The sequence below is a fragment of the Theropithecus gelada genome, chromosome 8 (genome assembly GCF_003255815.1).
Source record: "Theropithecus gelada isolate Dixy chromosome 8, Tgel_1.0, whole genome shotgun sequence".
Taxonomy (NCBI): domain Eukaryota; kingdom Metazoa; phylum Chordata; class Mammalia; order Primates; family Cercopithecidae; genus Theropithecus; species Theropithecus gelada.
Window position 1 is genome coordinate 125421967 of NC_037676.1, and position 16668 is coordinate 125438634.

General features: G+C 46.4%; 1 protein-coding gene and 1 non-coding gene across 11 annotated transcripts in view; one reads left to right on the forward strand and one right to left on the reverse strand.

The window, feature by feature from the left end:
* The window catches only part of TBC1D31 (TBC1 domain family member 31), an 85560-nt gene that overhangs the window by 67973 nt on the left and 919 nt on the right, over positions 1 to 16668 (forward strand). For 9 of the 10 annotated variants that reach the window (XM_025393469.1, XM_025393464.1, XM_025393466.1 and 6 more), the window contains 2 exons: positions 3027 to 3122; positions 4473 to 4820. The exons of the other annotated variant lie outside the window; for it this stretch is intronic. In XM_025393469.1, the coding sequence (XP_025249254.1) occupies positions 3027 to 3122; positions 4473 to 4606 (230 nt within the window). In that variant the 3' untranslated portion in view covers positions 4607 to 4820. Of the gene's footprint in view, positions 1 to 3026; positions 3123 to 4472; positions 4821 to 16668 lie in introns of those variants that run through there. 10 annotated transcript variants of the gene reach the window in all.
* TRNAM-CAU lies at positions 9875 to 9947 on the reverse strand. The gene has a single exon. It is a non-coding gene; the product is annotated as a tRNA-Met (tRNA).

Here is a 16668-nt window from a genome sequence, read left to right on the forward strand (position 1 = left end):
TCTGGAGTAGCTGGGACTACAGGCGCCCGCCACCTCGCCCGGCTAGTTTTTTTTGTATTTTTTAGTAGAGACGGGGTTTCACCGTGTTAGCCAGGATGGTCTCGATCTCCTGACCTCGTGATCCGCCCGTCTCGGCCTCCCAAAGTGCTGGGATTACAGGCTTGAGCCACCTCGCCCGGCACGTGTGTGTGTGTTTGTCTGTTTTTGTGAGACGGAGTCTCACTCTGTCGCCAGGCTGGAGTGCAGTGGCGCAATCTCGGCTCACTGCAACCTCCGCCTCCCAGGTTCAAGCAATTCCCCTGCCTCAGCCTCCCAAGTAGCTGGGATAACAGGCGCCCACCACCACGCCCGGCTAATTTTTGTGTTCTTAGTAGAGACAGAGTTTCACCATGTTGGCCAGGATGGTCTCGATCTCTTGACCTCGTGATCCTCCTGCCTGGCTCTCCCAAAGTGCTAGGATTACAGGCATGAGCCCCCACGCCCAGCCTTACCCTTGTTTTAGAAATAAAAATAGAAAATATTTAGAGCGCTATCTATGTAGAAATAGAGAAAAGTAAGAAACTGTAAAAAAAAAAAAAAAAAAAAAAAAAAAAAGCTTTCCTTTCCTCATCAGTGGTTTTCCTACACGTTTGCCCCTCTGCCTCCATGATGTCTTCCTTCCATGCTAGCTAAATTTTTTTGTCAGACCACTCAACCGTGTATATTTTTGAACGTTGCTAAATTTCACCACTGGAGAGAATTTGATTAATAAACATCCAGTTTTCAAAAGTCTTAAGTTTATGACTGAATGATCTGTCAGTCATTTTCTTAATCAGGTTATATAGATTTAATCAGATTCATTTAATCCTAAAACCAGGAGGCAATCACCTACCATTAAGAAAATGACATTTTTGGGCCAGGCGGCTCACTCCTGTAATCCCAGCACTTTGGGAGGCCAAGATGGGCGGATCACAAGGTCGGGAGTTTGAGACCAGCCTGGCCAATATGGTGAAAACCTGTCTCTACTAAAAATACAAAAATTAGTCAGGAGTAGTGGTACACCCCTGTAATCCCAGCTACTCAGGAGGATGAGGCAGGAGAATCGCTTGAACCCAGGAGGCGGAGGTTGCAGTGAGCCAAGATCTCGCCACTGCACTACAGCCTGGGCTACAGAGTGAGACTCTGTCTCAAAAAAAAAAAAAAAACCCTATACATGTTCAAAAAATACATATGTTCAAGACCTCACCTATAGTGATTTCATTCAGTAGGTCTAATAATAGTAATAATTCCATCGGTAGCTCTAGGGTAGAAACTAGGGAGCTAGATTTTTGTTTTAAAGTTTCACGGGTGAATCTCCCCAGCCAGTGTTTGAAACATTGCTGGAGACAAAAGGAAATCATTAGTTGTTTGAACAGAGATAATATTTACAACATAGCCCTTTGGGAAGATGAACTGAACAGGAGTGGGCAGGTTGAATTTTGGAGGACAGATGAGAGGGAGCTGTGAAATCTCAGCTCTGGCTGGGCACAGTGGCACCTGTAATCCTAGCAATTTGGGAGGCTGAGGCGGAAGGATGGCTTGAACCCAGGAGTTCAAGACCAGCCTGGGCAACATAGTGAGACTCTGTCTCTGAAAAATAAAGAAACTTTAAAAAGATCTGAGGAACCACACCTGATTCCCATCTTATCTGTGCAGCAGGTATAGCAGTGGCCAGGCTGCTTGGGCCAAAATGCTGGTAGACTGGGAAGTTCATGACCTTAGTCCATTTGCTACAAGTATTTTATTTCAAAGTTATTTCTGGCCAGGCGCAGTGGCTCACGCCTGTAATCCCAGCACTTTGGGAGGTAGGCGGGTGGATTGCCTGAGGTCAGTAGTTCGACCTGGCTGACATGGCCAACATGACCAACCTGGCCAACATGGTGAAACCTCGTCTCTACTAAAAATAGCTGGGCATGGTGGCGCGCACCTGTAATCCCAGCTACTCTGGAGACTGAGGCAGGAGAATCGCTTGAACCCAGCAGGTGGAGGTTGCAGTGAACTGAGATCACACCACTGCACTCCAGCCTGGGGTGACAGCGAGATTCCATCTAAAAAAAAAAGAAGTGTTATTTTTTCGTAAAATAGTTCAATCTGCTTTCTCTTTTCTCTGTTCTCTGAACAGTGCAGATTGCAGGCTATGTTTACTACCTCCACCATGTCCAGCCCTTCAGAGGTTTGAAGATGACTCCTAGATTCCAGTCCCCCACCAGTTCAAATTAGTCATTTGGTGATTAGTCACATTACCTTAATGACTCATTGAGCTAAAACTGTGAGTTAAAACCATTATCTAAAGCTTTTTAGAGAGGTAAAAGGCAGACATCTTACCGGTTCAGTGAGACTCCCAGCATTCTGGGCTCGACACATGGAGGCTTAGACGCTAGTGGTGGGAGTAGAAAGGAAGGGACCATTATAAGCAATGTCAGGATGCAAATGTTTTTAAAATCACCTTGGTGTCATACTGGATGTGCTGCTGTAGGAGTTAGGAAACAGTAAAAGCACGGCTGAGGGTGAGTGTAAGTTTTTAGATGAGGACAGTAGTTGATAAAAGTACGGGGAGGCACCACCGGTTGCTAGGGCACTGCTCTGCCTGCTACTCTTAAGAAGGTTTCAGGTCAAACTTGCCTGTGGCTGGCTCTGATTGGCTGAATGTTTTGATGAGGCCCTGCCTGGCTAAAACCAGTAGTGATCAGCTCATAATCATTTCCAGGGAAGCTTTGCTAATCACATGTCATAATCTCTATCTTAATATCCATATGTTTGAGTTTGTTGGCTTTGTGTTTTAGCTGAAACTGTTTTTGAAGTATGTTTTACAGAAATCAGCTCAGCTCTTAATTCTCACTAATGACACTTCCTTGCCTTTTGAATGTTGACAGCATTCTTCTTAAAATAGAAAAGAAAGGAGTTTTTAGCCGTCCTTGGTGATTTTAACTTACTAGGGACCATTTGGAATTAGTAAGCCTTTCTACTCACTCCCAAACATCATCTTGATCTCCTCACTTTTATAACAGAAGAACCCAGGTTCCAAAACGAACAGGAGGACGCAAGCTGTTTGCCTAGAACCTCACATTTAAATGACTCTTCTGAAATGCATCCCTCAACGCAGAGTAAGTTGATAAGAAAATTATTCTGCCGTTTTAAATTTAACGATATTTAAGCAAAATTGTGGTGTAAATTATGTTTATAGCATGTGGATGCCATTTTCCCAGGGCACTGATAATGAAAATCCTAAAAGGGAGGCAGCAAGATTCTCTCCTATTTCCCAGTGGGAAAACTGGGTGCAGACCAAATTCCAAGTAAAGAAAATGTGAATCCACTAAAGCCACTCCATTTCTTGAGCACCAGCGCTGCTGCCCAAAAACGTAGTTGGAGGTTCTAACAGAAGTCTCTGACTAGATTGATAATATGAGATTAATAACTAATTTGACATCCTTGTGAAAAAAATCTCAGCGTTGTTTTCCAAAGCTATTGCATAGTTGAATTTTCTTAACTCTGTTCATCTGGGCTGGGTGCCCTCCAGCAACCATTGAAAACATGCTGGGCACTCCAATGGAATTCTGGGCCCTACCAGCAGTAGAACTGCCAAAGGCAAATGGCTTCATGCTGAGTTTTGATCCCTGGACGTGGTTCATTGGAAGGTTTTGGGTTTTTTAGAAGGGACAGAGTAGAAACATGTTACAGAAATGTAGTCACAGCATTAGGCCATCCATAAAGAAGCTAACAGTCTTCCCAGTAAAGTGTATTATTTATTCTTAAAAGGGAGGAGGAGACAAGACACTCTGTTCAACTTTCTTTCAACTAATTGTTTTCAATAAAACTGCCATATAGGTGAAGCAGAATTTAACAAGTTCTTCTGAGTTCTTTTGGAAGAACAAACTTTTATACAATGTCCCAAAAAGAAGAGCTTTATAAGAAATATACCTCATACCAAGTCAGGAGATTCCAGTATTGTGTAAAATATTTTTGCTAACTCATATTTTTACATGCATCTAGAAATTCTGTGCCAGAATATGAATTAAACCAAAAATCATTCAAGAGTCAGATGAAGTATGAGAGATTCTCAGCTATTCTCTATTCTGACATATCAAAACTTAAATTTTTAACTAGATAATTCTAAATTTTAAAATGGTTATTTGGTAACCTTAGGTTATTTGGCAGCAAAATACAAAAGCATAAAAGCTGGATTTCTTTGGGAGGAAAAACAGTTTTTCAGAAAGATTGTTTATATCCCAAGTATTTCAAAGCAGAGAAGTTCTCTGTTAGCATTCATTCGGTCCAACAAATAATTATTTGGCTTGTAAATGGAACCACCTAGGGCCAGGTAATATGTAAAATCTGGGTTTTAGAATTGCATTTCATTATTTATTTTTACAGCACATTTATCTTTAAAATAAATGCTGTATCATTGCTAACATCAGAAAACTCAGCTTTTCTAAATTTTAAATTTCATTTTCAAGTTTCTTTAAATAGAAGAGCAGTAGAATGGGACACAACGGAACAGAATCTTATCCAGAAAGTGAGGAATCTTCGTCAGAGACTCACTGCCCAGGCTCGTCACAGATGCCAAACCCCTCATCTTCTGGCTGCGTAGAAGGCACCTCAGCTTGAGACAGTCGAGAGAGAGACCTATTTTGCAATCAGTGACACTGATTTTTAGATTATTTATTTAAAATTCCTATAAAGATCAGCCCTTTGTACAGAAAAATGTGTCTATAAAAATTATGTGTTATTTAATTCTGATACTTTTCGGCTTGTAAATGGCTTATTGTACTTTTTACAATAAAAATGTTTTAGAAACGGTTAAAGCTGTGTTAAGCTTTCAGGTTGCAGGGACTGGCATAAACATCAGTAACTTTTGTTGATAAAGGTTTATCTTAAAGATGAATGGAGAAATAAAGAACAGGAAATGATCTCAACAGCTCTATAGCCTGGACTGAGAGAGAACTCAGCAGCAGGTGGAGAGCACCAGCAGCCTGGAGGGGTCTCCATCACCACCTTCCTGCCCACCTCTGCCTCTGCCAGCGGGACCTCATCTTTGTCAGGGACCCCACCGGACTCACAACATCTCATCTCTGGCCCAGCTCCTTCTGCCCTCTGCCTACTTCTTCTGGCAGCACTGACTGCTCTTCCTCCGTCCCTCCGCTTCCTGGCTCCACAGTGGGGCTGCTTGTGACCTCCCGAACCTTACTCGCTGAAAGAAGGGTAGAAATACTTGATATGAGGATTAAGTAAGGTCAGCCAGGCCGGACATGGTGGCTCACAACTGTAATACCAGTGCTTTGGGAGGCTGAGGCAGGTGGATCACTTGAGGTCAGGAGTCCGAGACCAGCCTGGCCAACATGGCGAAACTCTTTCTCTACAAAAATTACAAAAATTAGCCGGGCGTGGTGGCACACACCTGTAATCCCAGCTATTCGGAAGGCTGAGGCAGGAGAATCGCTTGAACCCAGGAGGCAGAGGTTGCAGTGAGCCAAGATCACGCCACCGCACTCCAGTCTGGGCGACAGAGTGAGACTCCATCTGAAAAAAAAAAAAAAAAAGAGAGATCAGGTCTAAAAAGTTCCTGGCCCAGTGCTTGACACATAGTAAGTGTACAATATGTAGTAGTCATTATTTTCTCTGGTGCCACGAAGCATAATCTTATGGTTAATCAAATATTTTCAGCAAAGTGCTCTCTTTTGCCCAATAAGCAAAGTTCTAAAATGATATCCTGGCATTACATACAGCATTGGTCTCCCAAGAGTATCTTCCTCAGCCTAGTTTTCTGTACATTTTTAGGTGGCCGCAAACATATGCCTGCATGGACCAAGCTGGTGTGACAACAGGAATCCCAGAATATAGAATACGTAGAGTGTGATGGAAACTTTGGTAGACTAGAATTGCTTGCTCACCAGAAAGCATCGAAATTCTGAAATTCTGTGATTCTGCCACCCAGAAACGGCTGTCTATTGCAGTTTTTTACCTCTATTTCAGGTCCTCTTTTACTAGGATTTATACCCAGTCAGGTCTGTTTTGCAGCTACACATACCACATACACATACAAAACCCTCTTTTTTATATCTAGAACTGCAGTAGTTAATTTTTGAAAAGAGTTCCTGTTCATCCAGTGAAAGTGCACTATGAATGCTCTCACCCAAATGAAGTTTTTATCACATGCTTCCAGTTTTCTCTGAGCCTACATTTCTCCGATAATCTTGATAAAATCACTGCCTTAGCAGATTTCAGATACTTGGTTGAAGCGCCTCAGTCATATGTGCGTGGTTGGTATTGCAAAGGTTATCACATGTAATGAAATATATAAAATACATTTCTGATGATCTCTTCCTGCTTCTTGACATTATATCTTCAATCTTCAATTTCTTTATAATGTGAATTCTCTGGAATTGAATAAGGACTGAACTTGGCTAAAATTCTTGGCTACATTTAAAAAGTTTCTCTCCATTACTCCGTTGAGTTTGTTAAAGAAGAGCGGTCCCTGTAGGCCTTTTCATATTTATTACATCCATAAAGTTTCTCTCTGGTGTGAATTCTGCAATGTTGGCTAAATGTTGGGCTTCAGCTAAATCCCTCTCCACATTTGGCTACTTTTGGAAAGTTTTTTTCCAATATGAATTCAGTGGTGCTAAATAAGCTGTTAAGTTGGTTAGGAGCCTTTTCGAATTTATTTACATTCATAGAGTTTTTCTCTAGTATGAATTCTCCCAGGTTGAGCAAGATTTCAGCATTTGCTAAAGGTCTTTCCACAGCCATTGCATGTGGGTCGTTATAGCAGCTGACTACAAGGACTGCATGAGGCTTAATTTATTAACACGGGTGTGCTTATCCGAGAGTCTGGATTTAATGTTTAAACTCATTGTGTCAGTCTGGGTCCAGTCAGGAAGCAAACCACACAGTTGTTTGGATGAGGAAAGTTTAATGTAAAGACTTATTAAACTATGATGGGGAGCAACTATGAAGATGTAAAGAGAACTCGACAGAGTATGTAGGACTGAGGAGAGCACTCAAGGAAGGACAGACTCGGAGGGGAGGCTCCTCCCTCCCCCAGGCTTAGGTTCAGACCTGGTCAAAGAAGGTGTGGTTGCGGACCACTGGATATTGGGGAGGGTCTCAGACTTAGCCAGGCCAGGGGTAGTCCGTGTCCCCAGGCAGCAGGAAACAACTCTCCTGGGGACAGACAATCCGAGGCTGGTAAAAATGCACAGGGAGGCAGGGCATAAGGACCCCGCTTGTCAGGGTGGTGTGCAGGCTGGCCATATCCAGAGGGCCACAAGAAACCACCCTCAGGCACAGGCAAACAGGCCAGCAGGCAGGTACTCAGAGTGCGTCAGGGTGGCACTGCTGGCATGAGGCCTGGAACATGCCAGTGTCCAGACTGGGAAGACTATAGTGACGTGGTCATTGGGCCAGGACTGTGAAGTCATAAAGCAATTGTGCACACTAGGCACACGGGGCAGAGCACGACTAGATGTCCCCCATGCACACGCACCGCTGGTGGGCCATGAAGCAAGAGTAAGCCAAACAGAACATTGGAGCAAGGAAGAGAAGCCCTGTTTCCCCTGCAGTGTCCCTCAGCACCCTCTATTGACAGCTCAGCATCATGCGCATTGTAAGGAGAAAAGCCTCAAGAGCCCAACCCAGCGCTGCAGACCTGAGATGATTGATAACTGCCACTCTCATACCATGGAAAGTGGCTCCACAGTTTGCTTGGTTGGTTAACAGGAATGTGGACTCAATGTTGGCCTCTATCTAATGAGACAGATGCCAGAATTTCCCTGGCATGATGTGGATGCTGGTCTCCAAAGGCTCAGGGAAGTAAGAATGTAGGGGTGGATTGATCACATCTGGCCTCCTCACTCACCTCCCAATGCCATGCTCTGGGTCCAAAAGTAACTTCCTTTATGAAGGCACTGAGCAAGGGAGCACCTACAAACCTGCAAAGCTCTGTGGTGGCTCATGCAACAAGACGTGACGGCGAGCGATCCCACCACCATGGATGTGCTCCCTGGTTTCAGTGGGGATAATGGAGGCAGCAGAGGCCAGGTAGCAGCATTTAATTACCAGACAACCATTTACAGTAAAGGGCAGCAGGGCGGCAGTAGTATTAAAGGATTTTTGGCTACTGATAATTGACTACACTGTCCCTAAGAATGAAATAGATAGGTGGCCTACTAAAATGTTGCTTGAGACATGTAACAGGAAAAACTCCAGACCTAGTAGCCAAAAAACTGACTCGAGTCATCGCCATGGAGCGTCATACGTGTCACCCAGTTTCCAGTATGAAAATGATTCCGAGATCCAAAGCCTCTTGATAGAAGGGGAGGCCAGGTCTCCCTGAGGAAGGACCCTGAAGCAGTGCCACATATACGTGCTTATGAGTATTCTTTGACCCTTTCCCAAAGAAACCTCTTGCCATTTACTTGAAGGGTTGTGTACTAGGGAAAAGAAAACACCCATATCTCCCAGGGATTACTGAACATGGGTTCTGAATTGACACTAATTACTGTGGCCTACCAGTGAAAGTCAGGACTAACGGTGGTCAGTTGATCAAAGGAGTCTTGAGCAAAGTTTGAATTACAGAGGGTGAATAGGGCCATGAAACCAACCTGTGGTTATTTTCTGAGTACCTGAATATATCCCTGAAATAAACATACATGAAAAATGGCAGAATCTCCCCGTTGGCACTAAGACCCATTGAGTAAGAGCTATTGTCCTAGAAAGATTCAGGTCAAAGCCCCTGGGATGTCCTCCTTACCAGGATAGTAAACCTGGCTAGTAAAAAGTTATCACAATTATCCCCAGGGGCTGGGCGCGGTGGCTCACACCTGTAATCCCAGCACTTTGGGAGGCCGAAGTGGGCAGATCACCTGAGGTGAAGAGTTCGAGACCAGCCTGGCCAAAGTGGAGAAACTCCGTCTCTACTAAGAATACAAAAATTAGCCGAGTGTGGTGGCACCTGCCTGTAGTCCCAGCTACTAGGGAGGTTGAGGCACGACAATTGACTGAACCTGGGAGGCAGAGGTTGCAGTGAGCCAAGACCATGCCACTGCAGTCCAACCTGGGCAACAGAACGAGACCCTGTCTCAAAAAAAATAAAAAATAAAAAATCCCCAAGGAAACTGAAGAGAATCATGCCACCAGCAAAGAATTGAAAGACGAAGGGCTAGTTATAGCTATTCCATCGTAATTTAATTCGCTGTTTGACCTGGGCAGAAGGGAGACGGATCTTTGAGAATGGCTGGGTTAGCAAGAACGTAGTAGGTGAGGACTGCAGTTGCAGCGTCTGTTTCAGATGCAGTCTTGACACAGCTCCCGGCATATGGTATATCCCAGCGCCTGCATGACCTCCCTGAGACCCCTCTCCCCAGACCCTATCATGACCTGCCATTTCCAGATAGGTTCGGTGCCCACCGCTGGCCTCTCATCAATGCTGCTTACCCATCCCGCAGCCCCCTCGCCGCCCCACACAGTGTTCCCAGTCACTCCTCTATTGCCTCCATTAGACGGCCTTGAACCCCGCCGCGCTCGCAGCGCGGTCCTGGACTGTGACTACCCGGACTCCTGCCCTAACCCAGAGCTGTGCTCGACCCCCCGGCGACGGCCAGTACCCAAGGGCAAGGGCAAGGGCGAGGGCAGGTCGAGGAGTCGGGGGCTGCTCCAGGCCCTTACAAGTGCTCTTTCCTGAGCACTCGCGCCGCAGCGCGAGGGTGGTCTTGGCGGGGGCACTTCTTAACAGGTTCACCTGGTCGCCGGATACTCGACGCAGATACGTCTTTTCTCCTTATTTTCAGCCGGGGACTTTGACCAGCAAACAAAACGTTTCTTTTCGGTGGGGCTGTAAGGACAGCAAACAAAAGTATTGTGCCCCGTGTGAGGATCGAACTCACGACCTTCAGATTATGAGACTGACGCGCTACCTACTGCGCTAACGAGGCACCTAGCAAGCGTTTTCGGACAGAAAATTATGAGTCCATATGGCTGGTGTGCTGCGCATGCTCAGTTTTACTCTTACCACCGCTGTAAATCCCGTACAGAGCACTCGGAATTCTAGTTCCGCTGCTGTCCCGTTTGTCAATTAACAAACACTGCGGTTGGCTTGTCAGTGCCTCGCTGGGTAGCGGCGACACGGAGAAGGGGAATTTTTCCTCCTATTGTGAATCGTTATTTTTGTATAGTGCGTACAAACCGTTTGCACACTCGTGAACGCATGAAACACTTATTAGGCACCTACTGTGTTCCCGGCCCTGTGCTGGGTGCTGCTTTCACAGGAACAAACCCAGGCTCAAGGAGTCGGGCGAAGATGCGTAATGATTGGAAAACACACACACACACACACACACACACACACCCTTCCTGTGGCCAGTGCCCTGTTGCACACTTGAGCTGGTTCTGATTTTTCTTCCTTTTTTTCTTTTTGCTATTCAAACAGGACTTCAGGGAATAACCGTGGAAGCGGGGAGTTAATAATATGTTAACTGGGAAGCACGCTCTCCTTTCCCTTTCACTCCCCTCCCCTTCCTCCCAGCCCTTTATATAAGCTCATTTACCTACATTATTGCTAAAGGAAACTTCGTGCCCCTATCGAAAATGGAAAACAGGTAAGGGTTTTTCCCAACACATGTTCAGATGAATACATAACTATTATAATTTTAAAAAAGCCTCTTCCACGTACTGTCTAAAATCAGCCAGACTGTAGCACACTGAGGATTTGTAAGTTTCGCTGTATGTAAATTTCACCTTATAAAAAGGAAATTAAGACAGAACTCTGGGCAAGGCCGGGCGTGGGGACCCCTGGGGGGAGTGTGCGGACGCCCGCGGGTCTGGGTGCCTCCCGGGGAAAGGACAAGTGAAGTGATGGACAGGCCGACGGAAGGACAGGGAGTCGGGAGAGGTTCGTGTGGACCTAGGTGGGTGTGCGGATATTCACGGCACAACTCTATCAACTTTTCCGTTTGTCTGAAGTTTTTCCTTAGAAAATATTGGGGGAGGAATTTTTTTAATCACCTAGAATTTGAGAGATACGGTGAGGTGTTAAGGGGGCAAAGGGCAGTATGAGTACAAGCAGGTGGGGACATATCATCTTGACAGCAGACACCACAATTGCTGAGGGTAGGGGAAGGGGAATCTCGGAGTGGATGGGGGTGTGGCCTGCTCGACCTCCGGGTGGGAGAAGGACTGAGAGCTGCCGGGCCAGTGGCCGTGGGGCGAGGAAGGAGGAGTTGGAGGTGGGGCAAGTTGCCGGGACCCCAGACCCGGAGACTGACACCCAGTCCTCGGGAAGCTCCTGGATCCCACGGTCTATGGTGGGAAGCCCAGGACTTCTACCAGCCTTAGGGAAGCGCGCATCCACACGTCCCTGCGGGAATCCGACCCAGGGGGCTTGCTCCCTGGTAAGGTTGCTGGGGCATCCTCTGCGGACTGGGAGTGTCACCTAGATCTAGCTGCTTCTTCCAGATCTGCAGGCCCGAGGAGGTGCTGATTGTCCTGCGGATTAAATCCCAATGGTCCTGTCTACCACAATTACAAACAGCCCCACTTTCGGGCGTAGCAGTCCCACGACTGGCAAGCTACCCAACATATTGACTCCTCACTTCCACAGTTATTCCCTGAAGTCGTATTTGAACAGGATGAAAAAGAAAAAAGGAAAAGGAAACAGCCCAAGTGTACAACAGGGAACTAACTGGTCACAGGCATAATGGTCTGTCCAGGCTGTAAACAAGAAAAAGGGATGCTCTATGTTGTGATATGAAATAAGTGAAGAACACAATTGCAGAACTAACAGAGTGTGAGACTATTTCTGTAGAAAAGGGTAGATGTTTACATCTGCTAGTATTTGCACACAAAAAGCTAAGATCGCTGGACGCAGTGGCTCATGGCTGTAATCCCAGCATTTTGGGAGGCCTAGGCGGGAGGATCACCTGAGGTCAAGAGTTCAAGACCAGCCTGACCAATATGGAAGAAACCCCATCTCTACTAAAAATACAAAATTAGCCGGGCATGGTGGTGCATGCCTGTAATCCCAGCTATTCGGGAGGCTGAGGCAGGAGAATCGCTTGAATCCGGGAGGTGGAGGTGGCAGTGAGCCGAGATGCCGCCACTGCACTCCAGCCTGGGCAACAAGAGCGAAACTCAGTCTCAAAAACAAAACAAAACAAAACAAAACAAAACAAAAAAACAAAAAAAGCTGAGATCAATAATTAATACTCTGAGGGGTGGAAACTGTATGGTTGGAGGCAGGGGTGACATGAAGACTCTTTAAAAAAATAAACTTTATTTTCTAAACAGTTTTACAGTCACAGAAATATTGCAAAGATAATAAGAGTCTCCATAAAGCTTTCACCCAGGGTTCCCTATTATTAGCATCGGTCGTTGGTATGTGTTGTTTGTTACAAGTAATGAACCGGTGTTGATGCATTAACTAAAGTCCATCTTGACTCGGATTTCCTTAGTTTTCACCAGACGTCCGTTTTTCTGCTCCAGGACCTCATCCATGACACAACATTACATTTGATGGTCCTGTCTCCTTAGGCTCTTCTCGGCCGTGACAATTTCTCAGACTCTTCCTGGGTTTTGATGACTTTGACAGTTCTGAGGATATTAGTCAGGTATTTTGTAGAATGTCCCTCAGTTTTAACATTTGACTGACAGCTTTTCTGGGATGAAGACTTTTCACTGTATACCTTTGAACAGTTTTTTAAAAACATACTTGAACTATGTTAATCTCCAACCTATTTAAATGTTGACGTACATTAATTTAAAAGACGAACTGTAGGAATTAGAAGAAAAAGGAGGAGAGGAGGGGAGGGAGAGGGAGGAGGGAGTGGAAGAAGGGAAGGAGGGGAGGACGAGAAGAAAGAGGGAAAGGAAGGGGGCATGGGAGGAGGAGGAGCAGAAGGAGGAGGAGGCTACCTGGAGGACCTGGGCTGATCCTGCCTTGGGCCCGGCTCTCCCGGCGACCTCCCGCCTCTCAGACCTGGCTGAGCCTGGCGGCCGCCAGGGGACGCTGTGCCGAGGGCTCGCCGCCGCCGCCCCTCAGGTTTCGGCTTTTTCCAAATTAGCCTCGGGACACACCACGCCACTACCCGGTGCAGGATACCACGCCGGATCCCCACGCCATGGCGAATCCCCAGCCATCACCCAGACCTGCTCAGGGAGGGGAGGAAGAACAGGAGTTGGGGCGGGGGCGGTGCAGATATTCCGCTCCATAAAGTGTCTCCAGCTTTTAAAGATGTATGTCCCCAATTTTCCAAGACCTTTCGAGTGAATTTTCCAAGAGCCTTTGAGTGGAATGAAACTCTCACGGCATCCCAGCCGCTGCGATGGGGTCCCGCTCCTGCAGAGTCCCGGCAGGAGCAGAGACTCGGGAGGGGACCGCTGGCTGCCGGAGCCCTGCTGGCGTCCGGAATGAGGGCGGTCAGGGTCGCCTCCCCACGGGGTCGCAGGTGAGGGAGTGGGGCCGCGCACGGAGGCTCCTGCAGGCGGTGACCCCCAGCTCTGACTCGCAGAGAGTGACTGATGCCGAGGACCCGCTGGGGATCCGAGGGCCTCAGCCTGCGCCTGCGCCGGGGCTCCCCGACCAAGACCTTCCGGCCCCCAGGCCTTTGCATGGGCAGTTCTCGGTCTGATGTGTCCTGCCTTCAGGCCCCTCTATAGAGACGGAGATCTCTTCCTTGCCCTGCGTCAGCCAGGTCGGAGGTCACCTTCCCGCCGAAAACCTGATCACCATTGCCTTCATCTGCCTCCTTCTCCCATCCTCCTCCCCAGGCTGAACGTGCTCCTTCCTCCCAGCTAAGCGCCTTTCCTGCGGTGGCTCATTTACTTCCACTCCTAGAGCAACCTGAAGGGCTCAGTGCTTCAATTGCCCTTCACTTAGGCAAGCGAAACTCAAATTCAAGGTCAGGCGACCTGACCAAGTTCAAACGATCACCGCCCCCTTTCTCAGCAGTTTCCAAATCATTTTCCTCACATGCATACCCTAAAATAATGTTGAAAAACTTCTGTGCATCTCCTCTCATATTAAGTTAATATCATAACAGTTTAATTATAAACAATTGCAAAAGACATAATTACCAGTGTATGTAAATATGACATTTAAAAATATACCCAATGGGCCAGGCGCAGTGGCTCACACCTGTAATCCCAATGCTTTGGGAGGCCGAGGCGGGCGGATCACCTGAGGTCGGAAGTTTGAGACCAGCCTGGCCAATATGGTGAAACCCCGTCTCTACTAAAAAAAAATTACTCGGGCGTGGTGGCACGTGCCTGTAATCCCAGCTACTCGGGAGGCTGAGGCAGGAGAATGGCTTGAACCCGGGAGGCGGAGGTTGCAGTGAGCCGAGATCGTGCCACTGCACTCCAACCTGAATGACAGAGTGAGAGTCCGACACACACACACAAAAAGACAAAAAGTACCCAATGACATCTGTATATCCTGTGGATTCCATACAAACCAAAATCTATTTTGAAATATATACAAATATATCTTCCAACATTTGGAAAGTTTACATTTAATTGCCTCCTTGAACTCATTTCCATTCTAATTCCCCCCACAGAATACTATCCCCCTACAGTACATATTTTATGTTTGAATGCGTTCATTGATCACCTAGCATGCCTCTAAGCAACAAAAAATAGAGTTTATTGGAAACCCATTTTACAGAGTGGAAAGTGTATCTCTGTGTATGCATGTGTGTGTGTTCTGGGAGGCGGACCCCAGGCTGACTGAGCAGGGTAGCTTAATGGAAACCTGTTGAGAGTGCCAGATGGACCCAGGCAGGGTCCATCTTCCCTGGTGCCAGATGGACCCAGGCAGGGAGACCCCCTGGGACACCCAGGCAACCATCCAGGCCCAGGCGATGAAAACATATCCTTGCAGGTGGTTACAGAGAGCCAAAGGAGGGAGCCACGTGGAGGCATGTTCCACAGACGCAGGACTTGGGCCTGGCTGTCAAGAGAAGCCAAGTCACTCCAAATTGGGATGAGCAATGTCCAGAAACATTCCAGTGCCACTGCCGGGGAGGAAAGCGGGAAAAGAGGGGCCTGTTCGGAGGAATGCAATAAATTCTGGTTTTGCTTATTTTCAATTGCACAAATAGTATGTACTAATTCTAAAATACATGCATACAGCCATGCTGTATAAGTCAACTGTCACTGTGCTAGTGCTGCTTAACAAACCACCTGAAACGTCATGGCTTAAACAGCAGCATGTGTTTTCCTTTCTCTTTTCTTTTCTTTTCTTTTTTTTTTTTTTTTTTTTTTTTTGAGATGGAGTCTCACTTTGTCACCCAGGTTAGAGTGCAGTGGTGCAATCTCGGCTCACTACAACCTCCACCTCCCGGGTTCAAGCAATTCTCCTGCCTCAGCCTCCTGAGTACCTGGGATTACAGGCATGCATCACCACACTCAGCTAATTTTTGTATTTATAGTAGAGATGGGATTTCACCATGTTGGTCAGGCTGGTGTCGAACTCCTGACCTCGTGATCTGCCTGCCTCCCAAAGTGTTGGGATTACAGGTGTAAATCCCTGTGCCTGGCCCATTGGGTATATTTTTAAATGTCATATGCTCAGTTTTATATATACTCAGCCTCCCAAAGTGCTGGGATTACAGGCATGAGCCACTACACCTGGCCTTTTATTTTTTAAACAGCTTTACTGACACATAATTCACATACCATATAATTCACCTATTTTAAGTGTACAATTAAATGACTTTGGTTATAGTATATCTTTTTTAAATTGTGGTAAATATATGTAACACAAAATTTATCACTTTAACCATTTTTTTTTTTTAAGACAGAGTGTTGCTCTGTCACCCAGGCTGGAGTGCAGTGGTGTGATGACAGCTCACTGCAACCTCCACCTCCCCAGCTTTAGCGATCCTCCCACCTCAGCCTCCCAAGTAGCTGGGACCACATGTGCATGCCATCACAGCCAGTTAATTTTTGTATTTTTTGCAGAGACAGATTTTTTTGCCATGTTGCTTAGGCTGATCTTGAACTCCTAAGCTCAAGCCATTTGCCCACCTCAGCCTCCCAAAGTGCTGGGATTATAGGTGTGAGGTACCGCACCCAGCCCATTTTAACCATTTTTTAAAACTTTTTATTTCAATACTTTGGGGGGTACAGGTGGTTTTTGGTTACATGGATATGTTGTTAAGCAGTGATTTCTGAGATTTTGGTGCATCTATCACCCGAAGGGGTGTACCCAAAGTATAGTCTTTTATCCCTCGCCATTTTAACCATTTTTAAAGTTTACAATTCAGTGACACTAAGTACATTCACAGCGTTGTGAAACCATTGCTGTTTTCTAGCTCCAAAACTTTTTCATCACCCCAGACAGAAACTCAGTGCTCATTAAGCAGTAACTCCTCATTCCTCCTCCCTCAGTCCCTGGTAACCTCTAATCTATTTTCCATCTCTATGTATATATTCTAGATATTTTATATAAGTAGAAGCTTGCCATATTTGTCCCTTTGTGTCTGACTTATTTCACTCAGCTTCAGGTAAGCACGTCTTTTTCTTGCTCATGGATCTGTGTATCAGCTGGGTTCAGCTCCAGGCTGAGGCTGGGTTCAGTCTGCTCTTCAAGTCTTCGCATTCTCCGTGGACCAGCCATTCACTAAGACATATTCTTCTGAAAGAGTCACAACAGCCCGA